This window comes from Rhinolophus sinicus, linkage group LG10 (assembly GCF_036562045.2).
Source record: "Rhinolophus sinicus isolate RSC01 linkage group LG10, ASM3656204v1, whole genome shotgun sequence".
NCBI classification, from domain to species: domain Eukaryota; kingdom Metazoa; phylum Chordata; class Mammalia; order Chiroptera; family Rhinolophidae; genus Rhinolophus; species Rhinolophus sinicus.
Genome location: NC_133759.1, coordinates 43918054 through 43944830, shown reverse-complemented (window position 1 = coordinate 43944830; position 26777 = coordinate 43918054). Strand labels below are relative to the sequence as shown.

Sequence of the window (26777 nt, the reverse complement as noted above, 5' to 3'; positions counted from 1 at the left end):
CCCGTGTCTCAAGCTGAAACAGCTCCATGGGGCACAACCAAACCCAGCGGGGAAGACAGCCCCTTCCCACAGGCCTCCGCCACCTGACTCACCTTCGCCCAGGGTCTGCCTGAGTAAGTCGTGCTTGGCCTGCAGCTTAGTGATGAGGTTACTGCCGTTCACGTATTCTTTAAATTTCTGTAAGACACAAGGCACAAGGACATTACAGCTTGCAGGGCCACGTCCCCAATCTCTAACTCTGGAATAGATCTCCGGGCAGGGATGTCAAAGAGAGAATGTGGCACCCTCAAGGACCGCGGCATAGGGAAAAGGGGGCCTCAGGAGCTGCCCTTTTGCTCTTCTCCATCAGATGCCCTGCTCTGCTGAGTGGCTGCCCAGTCCTAGGAGGGCTCTAGGCATTTCAGGTCAGTTTTGGGAACACAAAGAAAGCTCAGGAGGAATGGGAGCAGTAAAAGACGCTTCTGTCAGGTGACGACTGCAGCAGCTCTGGGCAGAGGGCTTCTTCAGTCATCAAAGCTTCACTGTGCTTTTGGGCCCAAAGCGATAAAGATGGAACCATCCCTGGGGGCACATAGCTGAGGCAAGAGTGCTTTGTTGGATCTGTCAGAGAGCATTCTCAAAACAAGTCTTTCTTTCATCTGGCCCAGCTCTGGAACAAGAAGGGCTCTGCGGGCCCCTAGAGATATTCCTACTAAAAGAACCTCAACTGCCTTGGAGGATATGTTTTCTTCTTATTACAGACGAGACAGGTGAGGCTGGCACAGGCAAGTGACGTGCCTAAGGTCTCTGGGACCCCCAGGCTGCCTCTAGTTCAGGGGCCCGGTCAAGCACAAATGCACTTTGAAGCCGTGGGGAGGGTCAGGGCCCACCCAGAACAGAAATGCATCTACCTGCCCCAAGTTCAGTGAGGTCTCAGCCACGGCTCTACTGAGGTATCCGTTTTCCTTGCCAATGCCCAACCCCCTGAGTCACCCAACCCCAGGGCTGGAGCCCTCTCTGCTGGGGCAGACCTTTGCTGGACATTTCTGGATCCCCAGTGCCTACAGCTGAGCCTGACATGTAGTAGGTGCTGAGAGATTTACCTAAATCCTCTACTTGGTGGAGCTGACGTAGCACCGTGGAGAAAGAGACAATAAGCTAGCAAAAAAAGGAAGTAAAATGCACAATTGCTCAGATGGTGATGAATGCTATGAATGGAAATAAGGCAAGAATGGAGGACTGGGAGCTGGAGCAGACCTCGCTGCAGAGTTGACATGTGAGCCGTGGCCTGAAGGAGGTAAGGAAGGGGTCGTGTGGGTACGTGGGGGAAGGAGCATTCTAAGCTGACGGAATGGCAATTGCAAAAGCCCTGAGGATGAAGGCACAGGAATGGATGTGATTGCCCCAAATCTGCCAGCTAGTTTCTCACAAAGAAATCCATTCTATTGCCCAGCCAGAACACTCAGAAAGGGGTGTAAAGGAGCAGAGAAATGAGCCACAGAGGCTCAGGGCGCCCCAATATGACCTGTGAAGGAGTCTGGAACACGGCCTTCCTCCTGTTGAACACGGCTGCAGGGGCAAGGCCATGGGGTGGGGACTGACATGTGCACGGGTAAGACGGGTCACCTCACCCGGGCCCCACCTGGGCGGGTTTCTGGAACGGCTGGGCTGGTGGGAGGTTGTGGTTTCCCTCTCCTCGGCCACTGTCCTTCTTAGCTCCTAGGACCTTGTCCCTGGGTCATTCACAGATACAGATTGTATCTGTAGAGCACATGCCAGTTTTCAAACATGTTTATTTGGTCCTCAGCACAGTGTTGGGTGGCAAATGGTGGGAGCATTGTCACTCCCATTCTTCAGTGGCCACTCAACGTGGCCAATCGTGCAGATGACTGAACATTTCTGGGCCTCCATGCCCTCTTCAGGGTAAAATGAGAGGAGATGCACAATGTTTCCGCAAGTGTGGTACAGGGACCAGCAGCTTCCTCCCAGATGGGGAGAGGATCAAAATGTAGACTCCTGCTCTGGAATACTGAGCATCTAACCCCTCCTTTAACATCTGAGAAGGACACCACAGAGGCCCAGAAGTGTTCACGTTTCCAGGGCCCCACGTTGGGGAGGGTGGTAGACGGGGCACCTACGTCATGAATGAGCTTCCCCCATGAATCAAAATGATTCAAATGCATACTTCAGTTTGATAACGACTCACCTAGAGGTTCTCTCTGAATGCTTTCAATAGTAACGCCCCCTGATTTTATCATGTGTTTAAGAATTCTCCATAAAAAAACCCAGCTGAGATATAAGGAAGTGTTTTCTTTACCCTGCCTCACTGCCCCGTAGCTCTAACCTCAAACACGTAACTCAAGCTTTGGTGGGTTATTCACTTACACCACAGGGCTCTGGCGCCCAAAGCTTCACCCAGGCTTCCTGTGTGACCCATGAAGGAAAGAATGCCCTCAAATTATACTAATGACTGCATTAATAGGAATTTTATGTCCTTATAAATACCCCAAATATGGCACCACATCAAATCATGAGGTGTACTAGCCAACCAGGTTGATAAATCAAATACAAGATTAAAACATAACGTCGATGACCCTTAAGCATGGATATTGGTGAATTCTATTTTTTAATTTCAAGCAGGTTGGATGCCCTTCTCTGCTTCTACCACCCAAAGTGCTTTGTTTCTGCTGCCAGAGTGAATTAATAATCACATGTATTCTTCATGGATCTTTGGAACCGATACATTCTCTCTGCAAACACAGGAGGTCCCTAATGGAAGAGGTGAACCCTAGAAATTGGCATTGGCTGATTCACTAAGACTAGCTGTTTTCTTTCTTGAAAACAACAAAGTCAAAGAGTCCCAGTATGTGCCAACTATTGGTGTTCAACAAGGGACCTGACCAGGACCATCACAAGATAGAGTGGAATGTGAGAATTGGGTGGGTTTGCAACTGGTTCAATGATCACCATCTAAAAGTGCTGATTAATGGGTCAATATCAGCCTAGGGGCATGTTTTGAACAACTCTGTCTTTGGTCTTGCCCCTGGCATACCCATTATTATTTTTTTTATTAATAAACATTAAAGTATGGAAGCCACACTCACTGAATCTGCAGATGACACAGGGTCTGAAGAGACAGTGCGCATGTTGAACAACTGAATCAGGACCTTGACAGTCTAAAGACATTAACTGAATCCAACAAGAGGAAATCTAACTGGTGATAAACGTAAGGTCTACCCAAGACGTCACCTATACATCCTTTAGAAGGAGGGTGGCCTAGTTTAATGGCAGTGAGTAGGGAATAGAGATTTAACTGGTATTAACTTAGCTTTCATAAAAAAAAGGAACATGATCTTAGGACATATAAAAAGGAGCACAGCACCTACTGTGGAAGGAGGTGAAAGTTTAGTTCTATTCTGTGCTGGTCAGAACACTTCTGGGAGTCTCACTTCAGAAGAGACATCGACAAATGGAATGTGTTCAGGAGAGAGTCACTGGGATTCTGAGACCACTCAAAAGGAAAGCATATGAGGCAGGATTGAAAGAACCAAGTATGTTTAGTCTACACAAATGAAAACCCAGCTCCCTGCAACCATGCCAAAGCCTGTTCAGTAGAATTAGCCTCTCTTTGGTCGTCCCAGAGAACAGACTCAAGATCAAGGACCAGAAATCTTGGGGAAGCAGATTTTTGAACAGAACAGAAATAAAGGGAAATATTATCATAGCCATAGGCAGCCACAAGTCAAACAAAAGGGCTGTTAGGGGTAGGAGGGAGCTTTTCATCCTGGGGCTGTTCAAGCAGAGTCTGTATGACTTTTTAGCAGATTTATGGTTGAATGGGATCAAGCATCATATGGGAGATTTAAGGTCCCTTACAACCCCCAAATCTATGTTCACTAAAACATGTTGAACTACAGCCTCAATGCCCCTTATCCTTGTTCCTCCCTGTCTCTGGCCAAGTAGAATGTTAGCAAGGAATTTTACATGAAGGGTTGGCAACTCACCAGCAATCTGCATGGACCACGCAGGGCACTGTTTCCAAAGCCTACACCTCAATTTGAGACATCACAACGTGACAACCATCCACGACACTTTAAGCTTGTTACAAGGGGCTTGCACCTGGCTCCATTGCCATTTTCTTTTCACCCTACTGCACTCTATAATTCATGTTTTTTCCATAACAGGAAAGTTGCGATAACCGCCAATTCAAGATCAATACCGATGCTTATCCACTGGTAATTCGGTGTCTGCACTTCACAAAGCTAAGCCAGGCAAGTTAATTTGAGGACATTGGAAGAATTTTAGGTCTAACTGACCCACGTGGTTTCGCTGGCTCCCACTAGCTTGGGCTGCTCCCCAAAAGTTAATGCCAGTGGGTCAGCAGACAGCAAGTTCTGGGTCCAGCATGCCACTTACTGTAAAATAAAACATTTCTGTTTCCTGCTGGTTGGCTCTCCTTTTGGCAATGTTGATCTTGCTCATGTAGGTCTCAGAGGCGGCGGACTTTACAGACTCTGTGGACCGACTGTGTTGGAAAGCATCGGAGACATCAAAGTCCTCCACAGTCAGCATGTCCTGTAAGGTCTGCATGGTGGCGTCCAGGGTTTTTCTCACCTGGGGAAACATAGCATATCGACAAAAACCGTTCAGCCTCAGAATGCCTTTGACACCTCAAAGTCCTTTTCCTAAACGTCACTTTATTTCTACCACACAAGCCTCTAGGAGGCAGCAGAATCCTAAAGTGCATCCTCATTATATGGATGTGCAATGTGAGGCCAGTTAGCTGGCTGGGGTGTGGACCCAGGTTGCCCAATCTAGTGTCATTTTATTGGATTGCTTCTGCCAGAGAGAACCTTGAAGAATGTAGGCAACTCATTCAAAAGAACTCAGGTTTCTAGTTTTGTTTCTCTTGACCTGGTTATATAGGCCCGAACTAGCTCCTCCAATGGGAGGCAGGTCCCTCGAGGAGAGACAATACTAGAAGTACTCTTGGTTCCCATCAGGGAGCGGACAACGTCTGGATAAAGTGAGCAGCCATCCTCAATGAATGAACTCCCCAGCTATCCGCTACTTGAGACCTATCAAAAGCCTGACAGAAAAGAGAAACTCAAGGAAGACAGACGTAGAGACAGAGCTGTTTAGTCAGCTCTCCAGGACTCCAGCTTCTCTCCTGGGATCAAGTGGGATCCCCCAGAAGGCTACACATGCAAGGCACACGATCTCCCACCTCACAATATATATCCCTTTGCTGACTTGTGCCCAGATGGCGGACCTGACACTCTGAAGGAGCGTCATTCCAAAAACAATCCCAGGAGAAACTGCACCTACATTCATCATTAAATTATTGTTGCTCAATGTCACTTTCTTGTTATACAGATCTCAGCTTAAATGTCGTCTCCTGGTGACATCAGGCCCCTCTGACTACCATTCGTAACTTAATGTCTACCTGTCTAATACTTTGCATACTCACTCATTTATCGGTTTGTTTGCTTGTGTGTTTGGATTATTATCTTTCTTTTCTCACTAGACTATAAACTCCATGAGAGGAGGTCCTACATTGTCTTACACTTTGCATTTAGCACAGTGTTCAGCACATAGTATGTGCTTAATAAACACTTGAATACATATTCGTTGAATAAATACTTGTTGAATAAATAAATGAATGAATCATTTCTTTCTGACATCGCCTGACAGAAGCTCAGATTCAAAATCAAGCATTTCCATGGCCATGAACTGCCTGGATATGCAAAGGAACAGCTGCTTCATTCTCTCTGTGGCCCTGATTTCCAATTTAAATTCCATTAATATTATTATCCATATACTGGTCCATGTAAACAATTTAAAATGCTTCGGGGAAAGATGTAGGGCAAGAGTAAATAATAATAATAATAAAAAAAAACACCACTGTTCATCTCCTCTCTCTTCTCAGGTTTGGAAAACAGATATATAATTTGTCTCCACATAACCTCCCCTGAGGGACTATTTCGATTCGTCTTCATCCTGAACAATACTCCGTCTCACAGAGACACAGAGCAAAGCAGCCCCCTGTGCCCAGGACAAGCGTCCGAGATGTTAAGACAGGAGCCATGACACCCCCTCTCCAGCTGTGAATGCACTTCTCCATGATAAACCTGCCCGTGATCTTGGGTGACACTCCCCACATCCTGGCGTCCTCCGGTTGGTTGCCTTCCTCCCTGCATGGAGGCACCCAGACTGCAAGAGGGTGTTTCCCATCGTCTTCATCAGTCCACAGCAGGACAGAGGCACCGCAGCGGGTATTTCCACGTGTACCCTCCCCAAGATAATCCTGTGCAACCAGGTGCATGAGAGCTGTGCTGGCCAAGGGAAGACAGAAGCTCCTTGGAGCTCAGAATCCACGACACATTTAGTGTGCCCTGGGTGGTTTATTTAATTGCATAATTTATTATTATTTCTGATGATAAAAATAATATAAACTCATTGCAGAAAATGGACAAAAGCACAAAGAAGAAAAGAGAACCCACCTATAATCTACAACCCAGACATCACCACTATTAACTTTGAAGTATTTCCTTCCAGTCTTTTTTCTATGCCTGTGAATACACACAGGTACACGTGCACATACTCTAGTGTACCCTAGTTAGGATAATACTGAACATGCAGCTTTACTTGCTCTTTTTCTTTAACTTGACACCTTGTGAGGATTCCCCTTTACCATGAAAGAGTCTTGGTGTGCACGGTTTCAATGGTTGCATAAAGAGTCTATCTTACAGATGAACCCTAATTTCTTATGTATTCTATGGTGAAAGTGGACTCCCCAAAACTAGCCAGGCCTTTGTAAGAAAATCCCTTACAGGGCAGACGGGCTCACTCACCTCCTCATTCTCTATCTTGAGAGTGGCTAGTCTGGACTGCAGCTGGTGGTACCGCATGAGCAATTCTGTCTGGACGGGCTGCTGGGCGCTGACCTGGCACACCTGTAAAAATGACAGCCCCCACCTGCAGTTGCCCAGTGCGGAGCTAGGGTGGGAGATATCACTAATATCCACATCAAACGCTGAGGAAACAGACTTAGATGTTAAATGACCTCCCAAAGGTCACACAGCTTATACCTGGTAATGCCAGACGGGCACCAGGGGCCACCCTCTGGCATTGCAAGGTGTGGCGTCTCAGTCGTGGTTTTCTACATTGGGCACCCTTGAGGGTTTACTAAGAACTTTGACATAATCTTATTAACTGAGACTGTTAGTTCATCTCCAGGCAGGAAGTTGTGGTAAGAGATGCCAATGAGATGCCAACTGCCTAAGAGAAGCCAATAAAAAGAACAATGAATGGGGAACAATCAGCAGAGTGCCCCTGTTCCCCAGCAGGAAGATGCTTCGGAGAAGCAACCATGAGGCAGTGTCACTCTCGGGGACCTTCTTCCCCAGCAGGTTGACAGAGTGAGAGGTGGAGGAGCAGAAGAGTGGAGAAAAAGATTGTTCTCCCTACACCCATTCCACCACCCAGGGCTCTGTTACCACTTGTGGGCTGGCTACCTGGGGTGACCCAGCTGAGATCCTAACAGATAGCAGGGCCCCATTATTTATTAGTTATTACCACTAACTAGGCAACAACCCAAACCTGGCAGTCACCAGGGGTAACCATGAGGTCAGAATTTTCAGGTCCAGACGATGGGCCCAAAGGGCGGACAGAGGGATGAGGCAGGAGCTGCAGGAAGCCCTGCAAAAGGCCGTCTTTTGCAAACGAAGAAAATGGGTAGAACCATCTGGAGGGTCCAGCAAATGCTGTCTGCTAAGGAGCCACCTTGTCCCTCCCTGCCAAGCAGTGGCAGCGGATGGCCCAGTTGGGCTTTCATGAGGTCCAGGGGTTGGCAGGGTTTGGTCCACTGTTGGCCCAGGTCTCCCCAACTCCCATGTGCATAGAGGGGATATATCTAAGTGGAGAGAATGAGCCAGTAGGAGCAAGTCCTCTGTACATATCCCGGAGGGTAGAGATGACAGTGACGGGGATGCAGATATGACATCTGGTGGCTGTCCTCCATCGGGTCCAGGACTAGGGCCTGAGCCCTAGAGAGAGCAGGGAATGACACGGAAAAGCTCAAGGAGCTATTTGCATAAGGGATTTTGTGAAACTTGGGTAACTCGTGTCCTGCTTTGGGGCCAATGACAAACGCCTTCTCCCAACCTTTTTCTCCGGAATAGAGCAAGGGTCTGAGTAGCACAAGCACTGAGGGAGCTCCGTGGTGGTACGCCTCTTTACTGGAGGGTGCTGGCCAGAGCGGCTGTGAGGAGACCTGCATCCTGTGATCCGAGGAATGGATGTGAGATGCCTGTGTGCAGACAGGGACTCTCTTGGGGTCTTCTAGACATAACTGGAAGGGTTTTTGAGGAGCACTGAGGTCCTGCAATTCTGCAGGTGGGAGACTTGAGCCAGCAAAGTTAGCGTCTTAGTGGCAAACTCCTTGGACCACGAACCTGACCCTAGACCTCTGACATAAACATCTTGCATGTGGAATGGGGGCAGCCGTTCCCCTCCCACTGATGTTCTGGGAGCACATGGGAGAACAGATGGAAGCAGTCTGAAGCATGGACTCCTGGGAAAAACTTACCTCATCCCCCATATGGGGCTGGAACTCAAACTTGAGTGGAGGACAGAAGACCTGGTTGCACATGTCCATGACAGTGTGCTTGTCACTTCGGGAATCCAGGTTGTCCACTGCGTTCTCGATGACATCTAGCCCCTCATGGCGAGACGTCTCCAGGTTGTACTCGGCGGAGAGGTAGGTCCGGAAGGTGCGGGCCAGGCTGGCATGAAAGCCCAGATCACAGCACTTGGAGAAAGACACACAACAGAAGGATGTGGGTGAGGGCTGTGACGTGGAGATGGGACCACCGGCGTTTCCTTTCCCATCATGGTGACTCACAATTACCTCTCATTCCACAGTCACATCTTTCATCCTGCAGGCCCTTCTGCACTTTGGAATCACACCACACAAATCACACCAAACCCTCCAGAGGAGTTGGGGATTGCAGTTTGGCCAACAGCAAAACTTCTCTCACCTTCCCAAATTCACCACCTTCTTTCTCCTCTCTAGGCCTTTACACATGCATTCCCTCTGCCTCTCACCCCAGCCTAAATACTCTTCCTTCAGGTTTCAGTTTAGGGGTCACTTCCTCCAGGAAGTCTTCCTTGATGCTCTCCACACTCAGAGTTTACATCAGATGTCCAGCCTCTAAGGTTTCACATCTCCCTGCACCTCCCACAATGTAACCCCTGCCACATGGCATTACAAATGCCTGGTAACATGTCAGAGTTATGTATGTTAAGCTCCTAAGGGTAGACCTGAGGCTCTCGTCCACAGCAGAGACTCAAGACGTAGAGCTAGTAGCTGCTCAATAAAAATTAGGTAAATAAAAAAGAATGAAAAGACAGGAAGGAGTGAAAAGGAAAGTTGTAAGAAAGAGGAGGGGTCTGGTCTCAGGCGTGGGAAGGCACAAGCAGGGCCGAGCAGCTGCCTGTCCGGGAATGGCGATGACGGTCCCCCTGTAGCCTCCCTGACATCCTGACAGGATACACCAGGGCCAGAGGAAAAGGATCCATCTGCTAGTATGGAATCTTTATGGAGCATCTACTGAGCCAGATCCCTGTCTCTGGAGGAAGGGGAAGACATGAGAAGCAGTGCTAGCAGCAGCACAGACAACAGAAGCTCTCCCCGATGCCGCTGCTCAGTGTTCCTTCTCCAGGCCTCGCTGTCCCTGCAGCATGTCCTATGCAGCTGGCACTCAGGAGTAGGTGTTCCAATCTCCTTTTGCTTAAACTGCCTGATTTCTCCCAAGATAATGTTCCCAAGTAAAGTTGATCTGTATACAGTTGACCTTTGAACAACACAGGTTTGAACTGTGCAGGTCCACTTATACATGGAGTTTTAAAAATAAATATACATTCGGCCCTCTGTATCCCAGGTTTTGCATCCTCTGATTACACCAACCATATTTTTGATCTGGGGTTGGGAATCTGTGTACCGGGAGGGCCAACTACACGCGTTGTTCTGCGCCATGTTGTACAGGGACTTGAGCACCAGTGGAGCTTGGTATCCACAGGGGGTCCTGGAACCCATCCCCTGCAGATGCTGCAGGATGAGTGTAGTTAAGTTTCGGGGGAGTCAAAAGTTACATGCGGATTTTCAATGGAGCATCGGGGTTGGCGGGGGGTTGGGGGTGTTCGGTGCCCCTAGCTCCTGCATTGCTCAAAGGTCAACTGTAATTCTGTCTCATTCACTATTTTCTCTCATGTGCCTATGTATGATTGGCAGACTAGACCTGGGGCCGCTGAACATATAAACATCTGTACCACCCTGGGAAATCCCTAGGGCATGATCTGTGGACGGTCACACCTGTACCCCCAAACACAGCTTGGGAAGTGCATGCTGAATATATGACTGCCCAACCCAACTGTGTAGGGGCCGGCAGAGGCCCACTCCCACCCACGGAAGTAGAGACTCATCTCCCAGGCCCCACATGCTCACTGCCCTTCCCCTCCACCCTGGCATGTCAGCCAAGGACAAGGGCCAGCCCCTCCTTCAGGTGATGATTCGAGCCAGCCTGGGTGTGGGGTCCTCTTCAGTCCCAGACTCCCCAGGTGCTCACGTCAATTAGGTCGGAGACATCGTGGATGTAGTATTTGCTTATAGCTGCATTGGTGGCTGCCAGATTCAGCAAGTAGTCATTCCGTGCCTTCGTGCACTTCAGCTTGTTCTCAGAATACTTCGCCTGCCTCTGGAAGAAGAAAAGAGGAGATGTGAGAGCGGAGCCATTAACGGCAGGGTTTGCGGACTTTCTTTACGCTCACTGCCTGCGATTCAATCCACCGCACACCTCTGGTTCCATATCCTAGGTGAGTAAAATGTGGGCCCTGTACTCAAAAAGCTCACCTTACATTGCCTGTGTGCAGCCAACGACAGCACTATTGGGTAAGCAGCAGCCTTTTACTGGCCTCTCCTAGAGCAGGGTGCCAATAAGAACTCCTGAGGCCTCCAACGGGCAACCCCAGCAGCTGTCCCAACTGTGACAGTGGCCTGTGAAGCCCTCCCTGACCTGGCTCCATCCACCTCTCAAGCCCCTCTTCCTTCAGGCTCCCTCTCATTGCCAGCCTCTTCTGCCCATCTTTTAAGAGGCCAAGTTCATTCCTGCCTCTAGGCCTTCGGACTAATGGTTCCCCCTGCCTGGGAGGCCATCCTTCCAAGTCTCTGTGTGGCCTGGTCCTTCATATCAGTCAGGTCCTTACCAAAGGTCACACTGTGAGACTGGCCTCTCATGGCAGCCTTGTAATAAGATGTGTTGCCAGCATCTCCACTGCTTCTCCCCGACTCTCTATCCCCTTGCCCTGCTCTATTTTTTCCATTGATTTAATCTTTATTCAAATTTTAGTGATTGTTTTTATTTTTAAGACTATTTTTTAGAGCAGTTTTAGGTTCACAGTAAAATTGCAAGGAAGGTACAGAGATTTCCCAGGTACCTTCTCCCTAACCCCTCCCCCAGCCCCCACACAGCCTCCCCATTACCAACATCCCCCAGCAGAGTGGCAGATTCGTTAACAATTATCACCCAGAGTCCGTCGTCTACCTTAGGGTTCACTGTTGGTGTTGTACATTCTATGGGTTTGGACAAATGTATAACAACAGGTATCCATCATTATAGTCTCTCTCATACAGAATGTTTTCACTGCCCTGAAAACACACTGTGCTCTGCCTTTTTATCCTTCCCTCCCTCAACCCTCGCAACCTCTCATCTTTTTACTGTCTCCATAGTTTTGCCCTTTCCAAAATGTCATGTAGTTGGAATCATCCAGTATGTAGCCTTTTCAAACTGGCTTGTTTCACTTAGTAATATGCATTTTAAGGTTCCTACATGTCTTTTCATGGCTTGCTAGCTCACTTCTTTTTTAGATCTTGCATATTTCGTCAATAGTCCATGATCTGGATTATCACCGTTTATTTATCCAATCACCTACTGAAGGAAATTTTGGTTGCTCTATTTTTCTTCAACTGCACTTTTCACCACCCCAAATTATAATTTTTAACCTCTTTGTGCAATTCCTGATTTTTAGTGTCCCCCACTAGAAAGTTGGCGCTATGAAGTCAGGGACTTAATCTGCCTTGTTCATTGCTGGACCTGTAGCACTTAGAACAGTCCCTGCACGTGATTTTCATTGGCTGCCTGGATGTGAGTGGTGGGGAGACACAGAGTGGGGCAGCCAGAGCGGGGCCAGTGTTGGCTAGGAGCCAGGCAGCCTCCCCGGGAAGCTGCTTCTGTGCTGGGCCAGCTTGGCGGGAAGGAGTAAAGAGTTGGAGAGCTTCCCGTTGCCCCTTTCAGACTGATGAGTCCCACTGCTGGATGAAAGACAGCTCTCCTTAAAGAAACAGGGCTTCCTCCTTCACCTACACACTTAAACCTTCCTCATTCCAGATTGAGTTCTCCTAACATTTTAGGAGCGGTGTCCCCAGAGATCTCCTCTGACCATTCTCCAGGGTCCAGTTATTCTGAGAATTTCCAGAAACAGACTCTGGCAGTTACATCCTGTACCAACCAACCCCCACAGAGAGTTTTGATACTCCTGCCCCATTTCCAGGGGGCTGCTATGATCCCGAGACCATTTTCAGTCCTTCATGGACTCATACAATTTTATACCTGGGAAGGATATCAAGGTATCTTAGTTTAATTCATCCATTTTATAGGGGAAGAAATGAGAACTGAAGAGAAGTAGCTTGTCCAAGACTCAAATGGCTAATTAACATACAACTCTGTACCAGAAATTAGTCTCCAGACTCCCAGCTATTACTCTCTCTACCCCTCTGTATATCCCCCTATGTTGTAGTTCTGTAATTCCCTGCCTGGTTATCTTATTTTCATTTCTTTATTTTCAGTATAGTCACAGATTTGCACAACCATCACTACTATCTAAATTTAGAATATTTTCATCATCCCAAACAGAAACCCTGCACCCATTAGTGGTCATTCCCCATTCTCCTCTGCCCCAGCCCCTGGCAACCACTAATCTGCTTTCTGTCTCTATGGATGTCTGTTCTGGATATTTCATATCAATGGAATCCTACAATATGTGGCCTATTGTGACTGGCTTCTTTCACTTAGCCAGCCTACTGTTGCCAAAATTCATCCATGTTATAGCATGAATCAGTATTCCATTCCGTTTTATGACTGAATAATATTTCATTGTGTGGCTAGACCACATTTATTCATCTATTCATCACTTCACAGACATTTAGGTTGTTTGCACTTTTAGACTATTATGAATAATGTGCTATGAACATTGGTGTGCAACTTTTTGTGTGGATGTATGTTTTAATTTCTCCTGAGTAGATACAAAGGAGTGGAATTGAGTCACGTGGTAACTTAGTCTGTGTTTAACATTTTGTGGAACTCCAAAGTGGCTGAACCATTTAACATCCCCTCCAGCAGTGTAAGAAGATCCCACTGCCTCCACATCCTCATTAATATCTGTCACTGTCTGCCTTTTTTTTTTTTTTTTTATCTTAGCCATCCTAGTGGGTATGAAGTGGTACCTCACTGTGGTTTTGATTTGCATTTTCTTAGTGACTAATGATGCTGAGCATCTTTTTATATACTTATTGGCCACTCATACATGTCCTTTGGAGAAATGTCTATTCAGATCCTCTGCCCACTTTTTAATTGAGTCTCTGCCCAATTATTGTGAAGGCTCTTTTTCTTTGCCTTTGGAAATTACCCTGAAATCTTATTTTATTTGCCTGTGATTATTTTTCCAACTTACCTAGGTCCTGTTGGATCTTGTTCCCACTCAATGTCCTACAATTTTTAAGAGCAGTAGGACCATATCATCATGGAATTCATCTCATAGGAGCCCAACTAAGCATCTAGTACAATGTGTGGCACATAGAAGGAGCTCGGCAAGTGTTTGCTGATTGCATGGAATGAATGAATGCAGAGAATTCAACAAGAAATCGTAGCCTTTTAAGAAGAAAGGAACCTTAGAAGTCACCTAGTCTAGGGTGACAAATTAGCAGCATATGCACTGCCCCTTTAAATTCCCTGGCCATGGCAGACATCATTAATAGATCACAGCACAGGTTTTAGTTAAAGCCTGGAGAGGGCTCACAGTCCTCAGCACAGAGCTCTGGGCAGCCACTACGAATCGATCAGAGTTGACATGAGAGGGGAGATTTATTTGCCATCCCTGCAGATTTTAAAACTGAAGTTCAGAGAGGTGTTGTAAATGTAGCATTTTCAAAACCCAGCCTGTCTGACTCCAAAACTAGCACTTTTTTCACCATGCTCTACTAAAGCACTGTCCAGCAGCACCAATGCACAGTGATTCTAAATCACCCATCTTTGCCTTGACAATGACAATTTTGGAATGGTTCTTTACCGAGTTCCCAGGTGCTGGTTGGTAGCCCAGTGCTGCTCACTCTTTCAGGGACACACTCAGTCCCAACCAGCCCGCCACCACTCCAGCCTCCTAACTGACCCCTGGAGGAAGTCCCCACCCCCACTAATGCCTGGTGACTCCTACTCATTGAAGAACGTGCTCATGGGGCATGAGTCTCATAGTTCAGCTGTCTTGTCAGCAGAGGTCTCTCCCTGCCTGCTAACCCCTGCCTCCTCCGTGACACTGGCCTCCAAGAGAGCAGATGCTGGCAGCATTATTGGACCCTCACACCCCCCAGGGGGCAAAGGGGGAGGCCAGGGTCGTCAGGCAGCGCGGCCTCCCCTTCCTGCGCTCACTCGCCTTCTCCTTCATCTTCTCTATCTTCTTCACGGAGCTGCGCCGCTGGGGCCGGTCCTCGTGCCGGAGCAGATTCATGCTGAGCTCTCCCGCCTTGTTGAACTGCTTCTCCTCCTGCTTCTCAGCCTCCTTCAGCTTGCTCTCTGCACTGATGCTCTCCGCGTGGTACATGTGGTAGGTTTTCATGACCTGGGGACACACGAGTGAGCAAATCAGCCGCCTGGTAGGGCCCAGCAGGGGGGGCCTGGTGCTCCCAGCCCCCTCCCAAGCGCCACATTACAGTCCGCTTGGCCCGCCCCCTTCCACAGCACGTTCTGAACTCGCACAGCTTTTTGCTTTTGCACAGACTCATCACCATTGTTGTCATCGCCATGATTCAGTCCTTACTAAGTGCCAGGAATGGACTAGTAAAGAGGAAATTGACAAGGTGAGCCACAGCCCCGAGCATATGCGGGTCTCAGAGGTGATACGGCAAACTTGGCCCTTCTTCAGCCTGCCTTCTTCAGCCTGCCTCTGGTGTCCCTCCCCCATTCCCTCCTTCCGTCCCCCCCAGGATCACTGAGAAAGCCCCTCCCCAGGTACTCATGGGGCTTCTATGGGAACATCCTTCTTACTCACATACAAATTGTTTTCTCAGCTGTTTCCTTAAGTAAAATTGGCCTGCAAATGGCCCTGTCCCCAAAAGGAGTATTATTGAGCAACCTAACAGACATTGTATGCTCTCTGAAACAAACTCATCCTTGGCTATAAAATGAATTCCCATAAAGTAAACTGCACTTTGCTATTCTACTTATAATAATAAAAGTTGGATATCGTTATAACAAGGGAATTTTTGAGTCAGAGGAAATCTTAGATGGCATCTAACCCAACCACCGAATTTTATAAATAGGGAAACTGAGGCCCAAAAGGGCAAAGTGGCTTATGCATGATCATACAGTATTATCAGCGTAGTCTCCAGACTTTACATCCATGTGGCCAATTCCACAGTCAAGATATGTAATAGTTCCATCCTACCAGAAAGATCCCTCGTGCCCCTCTGCCTTTGATCCTCACCCCCTACCCCAGCCCCAGGCAATCCCTGACTTGCTTTCTGTCACTGTACATTGATTTTGTGTGTTCTATAACTTCATATACATGGAACCACAGAGTATAAACTCTTTTGTGTCTGCCTTCTTTCACTCAGCACAATTTTTGAAAGATTCTCTCATGTTGTTGCATGTTATCATTTTTGTTTTTATTGCCCAGTAGTAGTCAATTGCACAGCTACCACAACTTCCTTATCTAGTCATAGGTTGATAGTTATTTGGGTTGTTTACAGCTTTGTAAAGCTGCTATGAAGGGTCATGTACAATTCTTTGTATGGACGTGTTTTCATATCTCTTAGGTAAATACCTAGCAGTAGAATGGAGAGTCATATGGTAAGTGTCTATTTAGCCTAATTAGAAATCTAGTCTCTGACTTTTAACCCACTACTTTTTCTACCATATCATACTGTTTCCTTAACTTATTGCAATTTTCTCAGCAAATGTGAATACTCTTGGCATCCTTGGAGCAAGCTGGGAAGTCTCATACCAACAGTATTCTGTTTCCTGGCCCCCAACTAGAAATACACTTTTCCTTTGCAATATCAAGTTTATTATCATCTTTCTGTGCTAAGAAACATAAGAAATTTCTGGATTCCATGGCATCTGAGCCTTGTTCATTCTTTTCTTCTATTGTTCGGATGACTATAGCAGCTAATAAAGCAGAAGCTTCTACCTGGGGAGGGGATGTGCTCCTGCCTAAACAGGCCCTTTAAAGTCAGGAACTTGGACTGAAATGCGGGCCCACATCATAACCTTATTTGTTCTCATTTAAAGTTGGATGAAGTGAGTTTATTAGAATTCTTCTGTGACTCTTATCGTTAAATCGCAGCACCGATCTGTTGTTCAGAGGCTCCGTTTGCCAGAGGTCAGCAGGCAGTGGGGGCGACATCAGTTGTAGAGTATGGTTGGTAAGAATACAGACATTGGTCACAAAGTCTGGGCCGATCCTGATGCTGCCACTTACCAGCTGTGTGGCCTTGGGCAAGTCGTGACCTTTCTGACCTTTCCTTCCTCACTGTAAAATGGGGCTAATGGCACCTACCTCATAGGTTTGTCGGGAGAACTAAATGAGTTCATTTTTGTACAGTGCTGAAAACAATGCCTGCCACACAGTAAGAGCCATTTAGGCCTTAGCTGCCACCATTACCACCGTGACCATCCTCCCTGTTTGGGCTGAGGGTCTAAGAACTTCCAATTCACTTGGCTTCAGGAAAATGTTTACAAGCTCTAGAGAATATCAACTATTGTGAAAAAAATTATTCTATACCATGTTTCTCCCTCCTTTCATGCTGAAAACCTCGTAGAATTGCAAAAATAATAAATTAATAAAAATTGCAATCAATTTTTCTTTGTGGGTCTTGGTGGAAAGAACTCTTCCTGCATTCCACCCAATTTTGCTTATTTGCCGTTGCCCTAAAACCTCTAGAGATCCGCTTCCTGCTGATTTCGTCCACTCTTTATGCCAGTTCCACTAAGCTTATTTATAAACGCAAGGGACCAGAAATTGTGCCGCATTGATGCATTCTTGACATCTAGTGGCCAAAAGGAAGGACTGCAGGCTTATAGATAAAGCAATTGCCTATTTTCAACCATCTTCTTTATGCCATGGCTCCAGGAAAATAATGCAGCTAAAAGTTGGGGATGCCTGCCAAAGTCTGTCTCCAGGGAGCCCACCTTTCCTGTTCTTGGAGCTTTTCTCTATCCTTCCACGTTCACGAACACCACTGGTTTCTTCGCTTCCCCATCATGCTGCTGCTGGTGCTCATTTCTGGACTCCGCCCTTTTCTGCATTCAGTCATTCCTGCTACATCCATTTTTTTCTAGTTCAGTGGCTAAGGTCTGCTTGTCTATCATCTGTACTGGGTAGTTCAGGGGAAGAGAAAGCATTTCTACCTTCAGCTAGATCTGCCTGTCTGATCTTCCGTGCATGCATCCATCTACTCACTCACAGACAGCATCCCAGCTGGGTGGTCCCAGCCTCTCACATTTTCCTTTGCCTAGATGTCTACTCTTCTTGAACCACAGAACACTTCTCTGGCTCTTCAACAAGCCAGACTTCCCAGTGCAGTCTCTGAACTGCATTGTAAAAATCCCATGTGTGGAGACAACAGCCCTGGTGACGCTGGGGCCAAATGCTATGTGATCCAATCGGTAATTCCTGATTCCAAGAATATCAATGAACTGGACCAGCCAGCGTGACTTATGTCCAACAGCTGCCATAAAGGGTTTACCTGGGGACTGCTCTGGAATGAGCCTAACTAACTATTTATACTTAACGTCCTCTAGGTACTTCCTTTATTTACCTGAAAAATAGGATTCAGCATGAAAGGCCCTTAGTTAAATAATCAAAACAATCAGCTCAATATTGCCAGTCCAGGATGTGTTAAATAATATTTAAACGTATCTATTACTTCAGAGTTTGCAAACCTCTCGTTTTATTATCCCCAAGGAACATTTCAGTTAATCCTTACCCCAGTCCTGGGAGGCAGTGTGATAACAATGGCAACAATGAGAATAGTAGCTAATATTCACTAAGCACTTACTACCTGCCAGGCCTGTACACAGAGTAACTCCTTTATTTCTCACAAAAACCCTATGAGGTAGACACTATGTGATCCCTGCTTTACAGATGAGGAAACCACAAAACCACAGGGGCCCAGAAGACCTGGTTTTGAGACTCAACACTCCCACCCCTTGCTGAGTGACGGTGGCAGAGGCTGGTCCTCTCACCTGGTGAAGACCAGATGGGAGGTAGATAGGAAGATGCTCCGTAAATGGCGACTGTGAAGTGACCAGCTGACAGCAGCGTTGGGCTGGGAAAGGAGCAGAGGCGGATGCAGGAGTTCACCTGGGGCCAAGTCACTGTCACCTGGTCTCTAACCTGGGATCTCGGCAGCGCCCCTCAGAGGCGCTCACCTGGCTTTATGTCAGATGGGAGGTTCACTTTCCAGCCCTCCAGACCCTCCCAGGAGGCTCCCTCAGAACAAGCCTAGCACCGGCTGAGAAACGCTGTGTCGGAACATGTAAGTTGACACCCAGATCGGTTTCCTAGGTGCTCAGAAGGTCCTCCAGAAAGCTTGGCGTATTCACCTGTCATTGAAGGAAACTGAGGCCCAGAGATAGCAAGTGTATCGTCCAAAATCACATAGCAACTCAGACAGCTGGACCTTCTGAGCTGTGGACGTTGTCTTTTCTGGTAACCACACTGCCTTTTGCTATGTACATTTTGCCTTTCGCATCTTCCCAAATCCTCAGATCGTGAAAACTGGAAAGTATTATCTGCACAGCCCTTCAGATGCTCGTTTAAATGCAAAAGAAGGCAAAGGCAATCTGGACGCTGACAGCATCAATAAAGGGACACACTGGGGCAGGATAAGGATCAGCTGTTAGAACACAGGTTCTCAACAATGCATCCCTGTGCGCTTCCCGTGTCCCACAGGCAGGGCCATCCCTGGGCCGTCCATGAGGAGTATGTAGGTGAGACCCTAAGCCAATTCATGCCAAAGCATCCTTGAAGGAAAAGAGAAGTCCCTACATTTTAATCTGACCACCCACACACTGTGTGGCGTACGTTCTCCATAGAACTTATCATCACTCTTATTTATTAATTTTGCATGTTTATAGACAGTCTCACCCCAACTAGAGTGCAAATTCCCTGAGGGCCAAGACCTTTTTCATGATCATATTCCTTCTCTTAGAGCAGAGACTGATACCCAGCAAGTATCCGTATTTGTTTGCATGAAAGAATAACAACTGGCTGGCTGGCTGGATGGATAGGTGGGTGGGTGGGTGGATGGAAGGAAGGAAGGAAGGAAGGAAGGAAGGAAGGAAGGAAGGAAGGAAGGAAGGATGGTGGATGGATGGATGGATGGGGGGTGGATGGATGGCTGAATGGAAGGGATGGAGAGAGGGGGGAATGGAGAATAAAATAGGGGAGGTACAGTTCTACTGCCTTTGATCTGATAAATATAGTTAGGGATGGGGGACAGCTATTCCTTCAGTCATTAAATTTTTATCGAACAGGTCATTATGCATTAGGTACTATACTAGGAAACACTACACTATGGAAGGCAGATAGGGTCTCTGCCCTCGCAGAATATGTACTCTAGTAGGGACACAGGAAATTATACACGTGATTATTACATGGTGTGATACGTGCTATGACAAGGGGAGTACAAGGCACTAAATAAAGGAAGGCTTCTTAGAGGAAATGACATCTGAACTGAACCTTGAAAAAGAGGAGCTGTCAGCTGGGCGAACACGGCATGGTGTAGGGGGTGGAGTTTACCAGACAAAGGGAACAGTATGAGTATTAAGCCCAGAAGGAGCAGGAGCCAGGCAGGTTTGAGAAGCAGGGGTTGGTTTGAGCGCTAGGCAATGGAGCCACTTACTTATCCTCCCCCAGCTACTCCCCCTCAGTGGACATCTGTTGTTTTTCTCTGCCTAGAATCCTCTAGTCCTCCCTCTTCTGAAATAGCTTCCTGATTTTCTTTGAGGCAATCTCCAAAATTAGCCCTCCTCATTCTCAATCCATGTGGTTCATGGGAAACTGATACCACTCTCCTATCTTGGGGTGGGCATGAGACCCAGGCCTGGCCAATTAGTAACATTATGTTAATCTGGCCACAGTGATTGGATCTCATGAGCCTAGACAGGCCAATGAGAGACAGCCCTGGGGCTTTGCTGGAAACACTGGAAAGGGCATTTTCTCTTTCCATTAGGGGGTGCTAAGCTGATAGAAAGTGAGCTTGGGGTGAGGGGGGACCATCTTTGTCACCACATAGGAGAATCCTGCCTCATCGTGAAAGCAGCACAGAGGAAAACAAAACCAAAAAAAGGAGAGAGGCTAATTCCCAAAGGTGGATAGATGGATGGATGGATGGATGGATGGATGGATGGATGGATGGATGGATGGAGAGATGCAAGGAAGGAGGAAAGAAAGAGAAAGGAAGGAAGGAGGAAAAGTGAGGGAGGAAACAGGATAAAATGGAGGAGGTGCAGTTCTACTGCCTTTGATCTGGTGAGTATGTAGCAGGCACTGCTTGCTACAGAGGCATGAGAGCACTGGGGTGCCAGCAGCACCCCGTCACCAGGTCATTTGCTGACTGCACACTGAGTCTTCAGCAGTTGCCCAGAAATTCATTTAAACAAGCATGCGGAGCTGCCTGCTGGGGCTCCAGCACTGCAAGAGGCACAGCGGCAAGCTGTAAGGATTTCGAGAGGAGGTCTTTGAAGTACCTTGTACAAGCCTGGTGTTCCCAGGGTGCTTGTTGAAGCGGAGGAGGGAGGGAGGGATATATGAATAAATGAAAGTGGTTTGTTTTGCCTGCAAGCAGTTTAGAATCTGGGCAGGGAGACAAGAGTCAAGTAAAGAGGTCTGACAATTAAGTTCAAGAACTTATGGCAACGAGGTTGCTAACCTTTTGATATCAGAGGGATTATTCATTATGAACTTGCACAAACTGGACAAACAGTTAACCAAGTTTACTATTTGGATGTGCTGAAAAGGCTGCGTGAAAAAGTTAGATGAAAATGACCTGAACTTTTCTCCAACAATTCATGGCTCTTGCATCATGACAAAGCACCAGCTCACACGGCACTGTCTGTGAGGGAGTTTTTAGCCAGTAAACAAATAACTATTGGAACACCCTCCCTACTCACGTGATCTGGCCCCCAATGACTTCTTTCTTTACCCGAAGATAAAGGAAATATTAAAGGAAGACATTTTGATGACATTCAGGACATCGAGAGTAATACGACAACAGCTCTGATGGCCATTCCAGAAAAAGAGTTCCAAACTTGCTTTGAAGTGTGGACTCGGCACTGGCATCAGTGCATAACTTCCCAAGGGGAGTATTTCGAAGGTAACCATAGTGATATTCAGCAATGAGGCATGGAGCACATTTTCTAGGATGCGTTCGCGAACTTAATTGTCAGATCTTGTATGTGAACGGACAACACAGCGGCCCTGACAGAGCATGGCCCGGATGGAGGGTGTCTACACTGTGAGTCCTGTGGGGGCTGTGCCGTGTTCTCCATAGGGTCCCCAGAGCCTCTGGCAGTGCTGGCACAGAGCCAGCAATCAATACATTATTTGTTGAGTAAAGAAATGAGAAGGAGAGTGTGCATGCATGGGAGATTAATTGAGGGTTCAGAAAAATAATGGCTCCGTGTGGGCTTATGTGATCAAGGGTGAGTTGAGATTGGAACCATTGGATGGGTAGGAATTCAAGAAGCAGAAGGGAAGAGAGGAAGATAAAGGGAATTCTCAGCAGGAGAGGCAACACAGGATCCCAGCAGGGCACGCTGATTACAGACAGATCTGGGTTTGGAGTCCTGCTGCACCACCTACCAAGTGAATTTCTGCACTATAACCAGTGTGCTGACCTTATGCTCCCCATTTACTCACCTTCTTGGATTCTAACACCCATCCCAAGTCCAGTTAAATCTTGCCTCTAAGCAGGTAGCAAGGTCAGCTCTTGGCCAAATTGTGATGTTCTGAAACTATTCCCTGGGGATTGCAAGTCATGATCACCCCCTCATCTCACATGGTCCTCGGAACAGTGCTCCATTTTACAGATGAGAATACTGAGGCCAGACAAGCTATGTGCCCGCCTAGGTTCCCACACTCAGCAAGGAGAAGGCCTCGATTTCAGCCTGTCCTACCGACTCCAAACCCACACCCCTTACTCGGGAGCTTTTCTGTCCATACTCCCTTCACCCGACTTCGTGTCCTGCTTTCTAGGTAACACGTTCCTACAGCTGGCAGGTCATACGAATCTCTCATGAACCTTTACAAACTAAACATGCCCAGGGCCCCACCCTGATGTACAGAATGAGAAGTTGGGTTTGCGAGTCATGACATCCCACATGATGGCCCACTGTCACTCAGGCACATGACACAGCAAAAAGGCTCAGGGACCTCCCAGACCTCCGGTTTGCCTCTCCAGCCCTGGGCACTGAAGAAAGAGACCGGATGTCAACCAGCGGCAGAGGCTGAGCAGGACTTACTGTGTAGAGCTCGTTGGTGACCTTCAGGAGCTCCTCGTGCATCTGCAGGCCAATCTCCTTGCTCTGGAACAGGGAAGAGCAAATGTCAGAGGGGAAGAAGGTGGCTGGTCGCACTGACCAATTTCCTTTTCAACACAGAAAGGGCAGGGATGCTTGGAGTGGGGTGGGTGAGAAGGGGAGCAGAAATCAACACAAACCTCACTGATCTAGACTTGCATTCCTCAACGTGGGTCCATGAAAGCAATCCTTCCCTGGCCATAGAAGTTGGGGAACACTACACATCACCTCCCTACCTTGGTGATCCAGAGAGACAGCACCATGGTAAGGATTCTGAGAAGCCCCACAGTCAACCGACCTATTCATCTCTCATGAACTCTGTGTGTCCTATAACTGATGTGAACAACACGTGTCCCTGGTTCAGTATTCGTTAACATCTCATGAGAGTGGGGTTCCACAGAACGCACTTGGAGAAATAATGATCTGACACCTCAAGTCATCACCAGCAGCACAGAGAACCAGACAGCCCCCTGGATCAACGGCGGAAAACTGAGGTCTCCGCCTCCTCTGTCAACAACTGACCATGTGGCCTTGGACACTTGGTCACCACATCTATAAAATGAAAAACTTAAAAAACTAAAGAAACGCTTCCCAAAACACGGTCTGGGGGTCACTGCTGGGTGCCACACTATAAAGGGGGCAGGGGCTTCTGTGACCAAATACATGTGGGAAAAGCTAGTTAAACAAAGTGAGACAGGTTTTCTTCCTGCAGAACTTTTCAGAGGCTTTCATACCCTCCCATGCATGGATTTTCTGGAGGGTGCAGTTTAGTTGTCCTCAATCCTTTTTCTGCAAGGGGACTTACGTGTTTAATATACTGAGAGACACGATTCAGGAAACATTAAATAAATTTTCTTCAGCTTCCCTCTAGCCTGAAGAGTCTAGGATTCTGTTTGTTTATTACTATTATTATGATTATAAATACTCTCCCTGTTTGCCTGGACCATCACATGAAGTTTCCAAGTTGAAAATGGGAGTCCTGACCTCTGTTCCTTGAGAGCCGAGTCATCCGTGACCAGCAGCTGACGGGCAGAGACCAGCCTTCCTCACGCCCCCATGCAGGTCCGGAGGCACTGGACTCAGGGGTAGCTGGGGAAGGCTCCATACCACACATGATGCCTTCCCCGGCTCCTTCTCCTCACCCACAGCCTTTCTTTTAGCTTCTGGGCCTGGCATTGCTAAGGATACCTGTCTGAAGGCAGCCTTTGCATGCGCCAGATCTCTTAATAGACAGCGAAAGCTTCAGGGCAATTCCAGACCTCTGCTTAGACCTCTCTCCCGCTCTGGTGACTAAAGAAAGGGGACCCGATCCAAAAGCACAGCAGAGGCTCAGCAGAACTTTCTGTGCAGAGCTCACCGGAAACCTTCAGTTGTGTCCCAAGCATCTACAGTGGTGCTCAATGAACCCAGCCAGCTATCCCCATCTCTTTCTATCCTCCAAGACTCTCAGTCTGTGCCTCAGTTTCTCCGGTGGCCCTTCCCCCTGACATTCGCCTCACTGCTGACTCTGGACCCTCTGACACCCTCCAGTGGCCTCCTCTCAGTCCTCAGTTTCACCAACATCTCTGACACCCAATACTCATTTTCTTATGTATTGATGCTTATGACCTAACTTTTTGATAGGTAATAAATGCACATGGTTAAAGGAACGCTAATAGCCAGCAAAGTAAAAGTGAAGAGTAGGTCTCCCAGGCTCCCAGACCCCCACCCATAGTCAACTGCTATTCAAAGTTTCTTCTGATACCTTCCAGAAACAGTCTATGGATATACAAGCATGCATTTGGACAGCACATGTTCTTTTTTTTAACACAAATGGGAGTATTCCCTACACAGCTTTGCATCTTGCTTTTTTTTCCCACCTAACAATATATCTAAGAGGTTTTTCCTTCACAGCCCATGTAAGTCTTACATCCTCCTTTTTTGACAGCTGCTTGGGGTTCCATATACCAGATGTATCATAATTAATAAACCGGCTCCATAGTGATAAACATGGGGGTTGTCTCCAGTCTCCTACTGTTTCAAACAATGATGCCGTGAATATCCTTATACTTTGTCACTGGGCACCTGGGCAGAGACCCCTGGCAGATAAACTCCTAGAAGCAGCTCTGCTGAAAAGAGTCCTGCCTTCAAAACTCCCACCAGTCTTGCCTTCTCAGCCTGTGCCCCAGCCAGCTCCCCGCGCATTACCGACGTCAGCTCCCACTTCTCCGTCATCAGCAGCTGTGTCATCGTCTCCACAGTCTTCTCTCCTGGGCTGCATCCCGTACAACCCAGAGCCCAGATTCAGGGACCTATATCTTCAACTGTTGCAAAAGAGTGAGGTCTGGATGTCCCCTTATCACAACAAACTCAAATTATCCAAAAGCAAACTCCTGCACTTTCCTCCATCTCATTGAGTTTGGTCAATGGGATAATATCTTCCCAGGCACAGCAACTGGAAAATTTGGAGTTATTTTTGACACTTTTTTTAAGTCCCTCCTCCTCAATCCAATCTGTCACTGCCTCCTGCCTGCAAAATGCCCAATCCTTTGTTCTCTGCAGCAGCTGACGCTCATTCCCTCCCCATCATCCATTCTTGCCCTTCCTGTTTCCTGATAGAGCCGTAAATTTGGCCCTGCATTTATCCCTCCAGCTTTGAGCTTCCCAGGACGATGATGCCATCTCAACTAGAGACTGGGTTCTGGTGTGTTGTTAGTCCAGGGGTGACTACGTGACTTAACTGGATGGAAGAGAAGTATGTAGATGGTTAAGATGAAGGTTTTAGCTTTTCTACTGAGTGCTAGATAGAAAAAAGAAAGAAAAAAATGGAGCCCCAGTTGCTACCAGCAGGAAGCAAGGACCAGAAGAGGAAGCAGCCTTGGGAGGCAGAGCAAAAGGAACCTGGCTTCTTAATGACCTCCTGAGACACTGGCTGAACTGAACCCAGAACCTACCTCCATAGGAACTTCCACTTCAGTGGCCTTATTGGTTAAGCCATTTTAAGCTGGCGTTGTCTCCTGCAGCCAAAAGCATCCTAAAAGATAGATTTCCTAACACTAGTCCCAGAATAAGCATGTCATCATTGCAGGACCCAGACTACAGAAGCTGCCCCCTCGACAAAGCCCCTGACTTCTGTCACCAGTTTTTCATGCCTGTGCCAGTGTAATTTACTAGAAATGCATTTCACTGTGTCCCTCTAAAGCCTCCTCACTGCTCACAGGACCAAGATCCAACTCTTTAGGTTGACTTTCAAGGCTCTAGGTGACTAGCATAGGCCTGGTTAGACAGTAGAGAGGGCTGAACTTGGGAGCCACCGAGGCTGGGACTGGAGATCGAGCTTTAAGCCATTTAACCTCTCGGCACCTCAGCTTCCCTGTCTGTAAAATGAATACCTGTTACTGTCCTTCTCTGCACTTATAAAGGGGAAGTGTAATGATCTTGCTTTTTTACTTGTATATTCATTTGGCATTTGTTTTCCCCACTCGAATGTAAACCCCATGAGAGCAAAGAGACTTTCTCTCTGGTGGTAGATGTTCAACTGTCCAGCAGCTCGGAGGGCTGGCAGGAGACATCCCCTAGCCAAGAGTGCCTCAGGGATGGCCTCAGAGGACAAGGTGACATACTTTCCCAAGACTGACACCTCATCCAAAGATGGATCTGTGTGAGGCATAAAGGCCTGCCTCCACGGTCTCAACCTGGACAGCTCTGAAGGGTCACTCCCTCTTGAGAACTCCCTGTAGGGCTGGCTAAGACTTCCAGTAAGGCTGTCTACCCCATTGCTTGCCCTCACCCTGCTCCCTCCCCTGCCCTCCCAAGGTCTGGATCCCAAGAATGCTCCCTAATCATTCTGGTAGATGCTAAATTCCGGTGTCCCAGTTGGCTTCCCACGGTACCCAACCTGCAACA

General features: G+C 47.6%; 1 protein-coding gene across 9 annotated transcripts in view; it reads right to left on the bottom strand.

The window, feature by feature from the left end:
• Positions 1 to 26777, bottom strand: part of SRGAP3 (SLIT-ROBO Rho GTPase activating protein 3) — a 247311-nt gene that overhangs the window by 61949 nt on the left and 158585 nt on the right. For 8 of the 9 annotated variants that reach the window (XR_012489702.1, XM_074313048.1, XM_019748291.2 and 5 more), the window contains 7 exons: positions 22836 to 22898; positions 14743 to 14928; positions 10608 to 10736; positions 8570 to 8791; positions 6834 to 6935; positions 4396 to 4593; positions 93 to 177 (listed from right to left, as the gene is read on the bottom strand). Coding sequence is in view for 8 of the 9 variants with exons in the window: in XM_074313048.1 (XP_074169149.1) it covers positions 93 to 177; positions 4396 to 4593; positions 6834 to 6935; positions 8570 to 8791; positions 10608 to 10736; positions 14743 to 14928; positions 22836 to 22898 (985 nt within the window). In the remaining variant the exon portion in view is untranslated. The remainder of the gene's footprint in view (positions 1 to 92; positions 178 to 4395; positions 4594 to 6833; positions 6936 to 8569; positions 8792 to 10607; positions 10737 to 14742; positions 14929 to 22835; positions 22899 to 26777) is intronic. The other variant, XM_074313046.1, reaches the window with a different exon arrangement.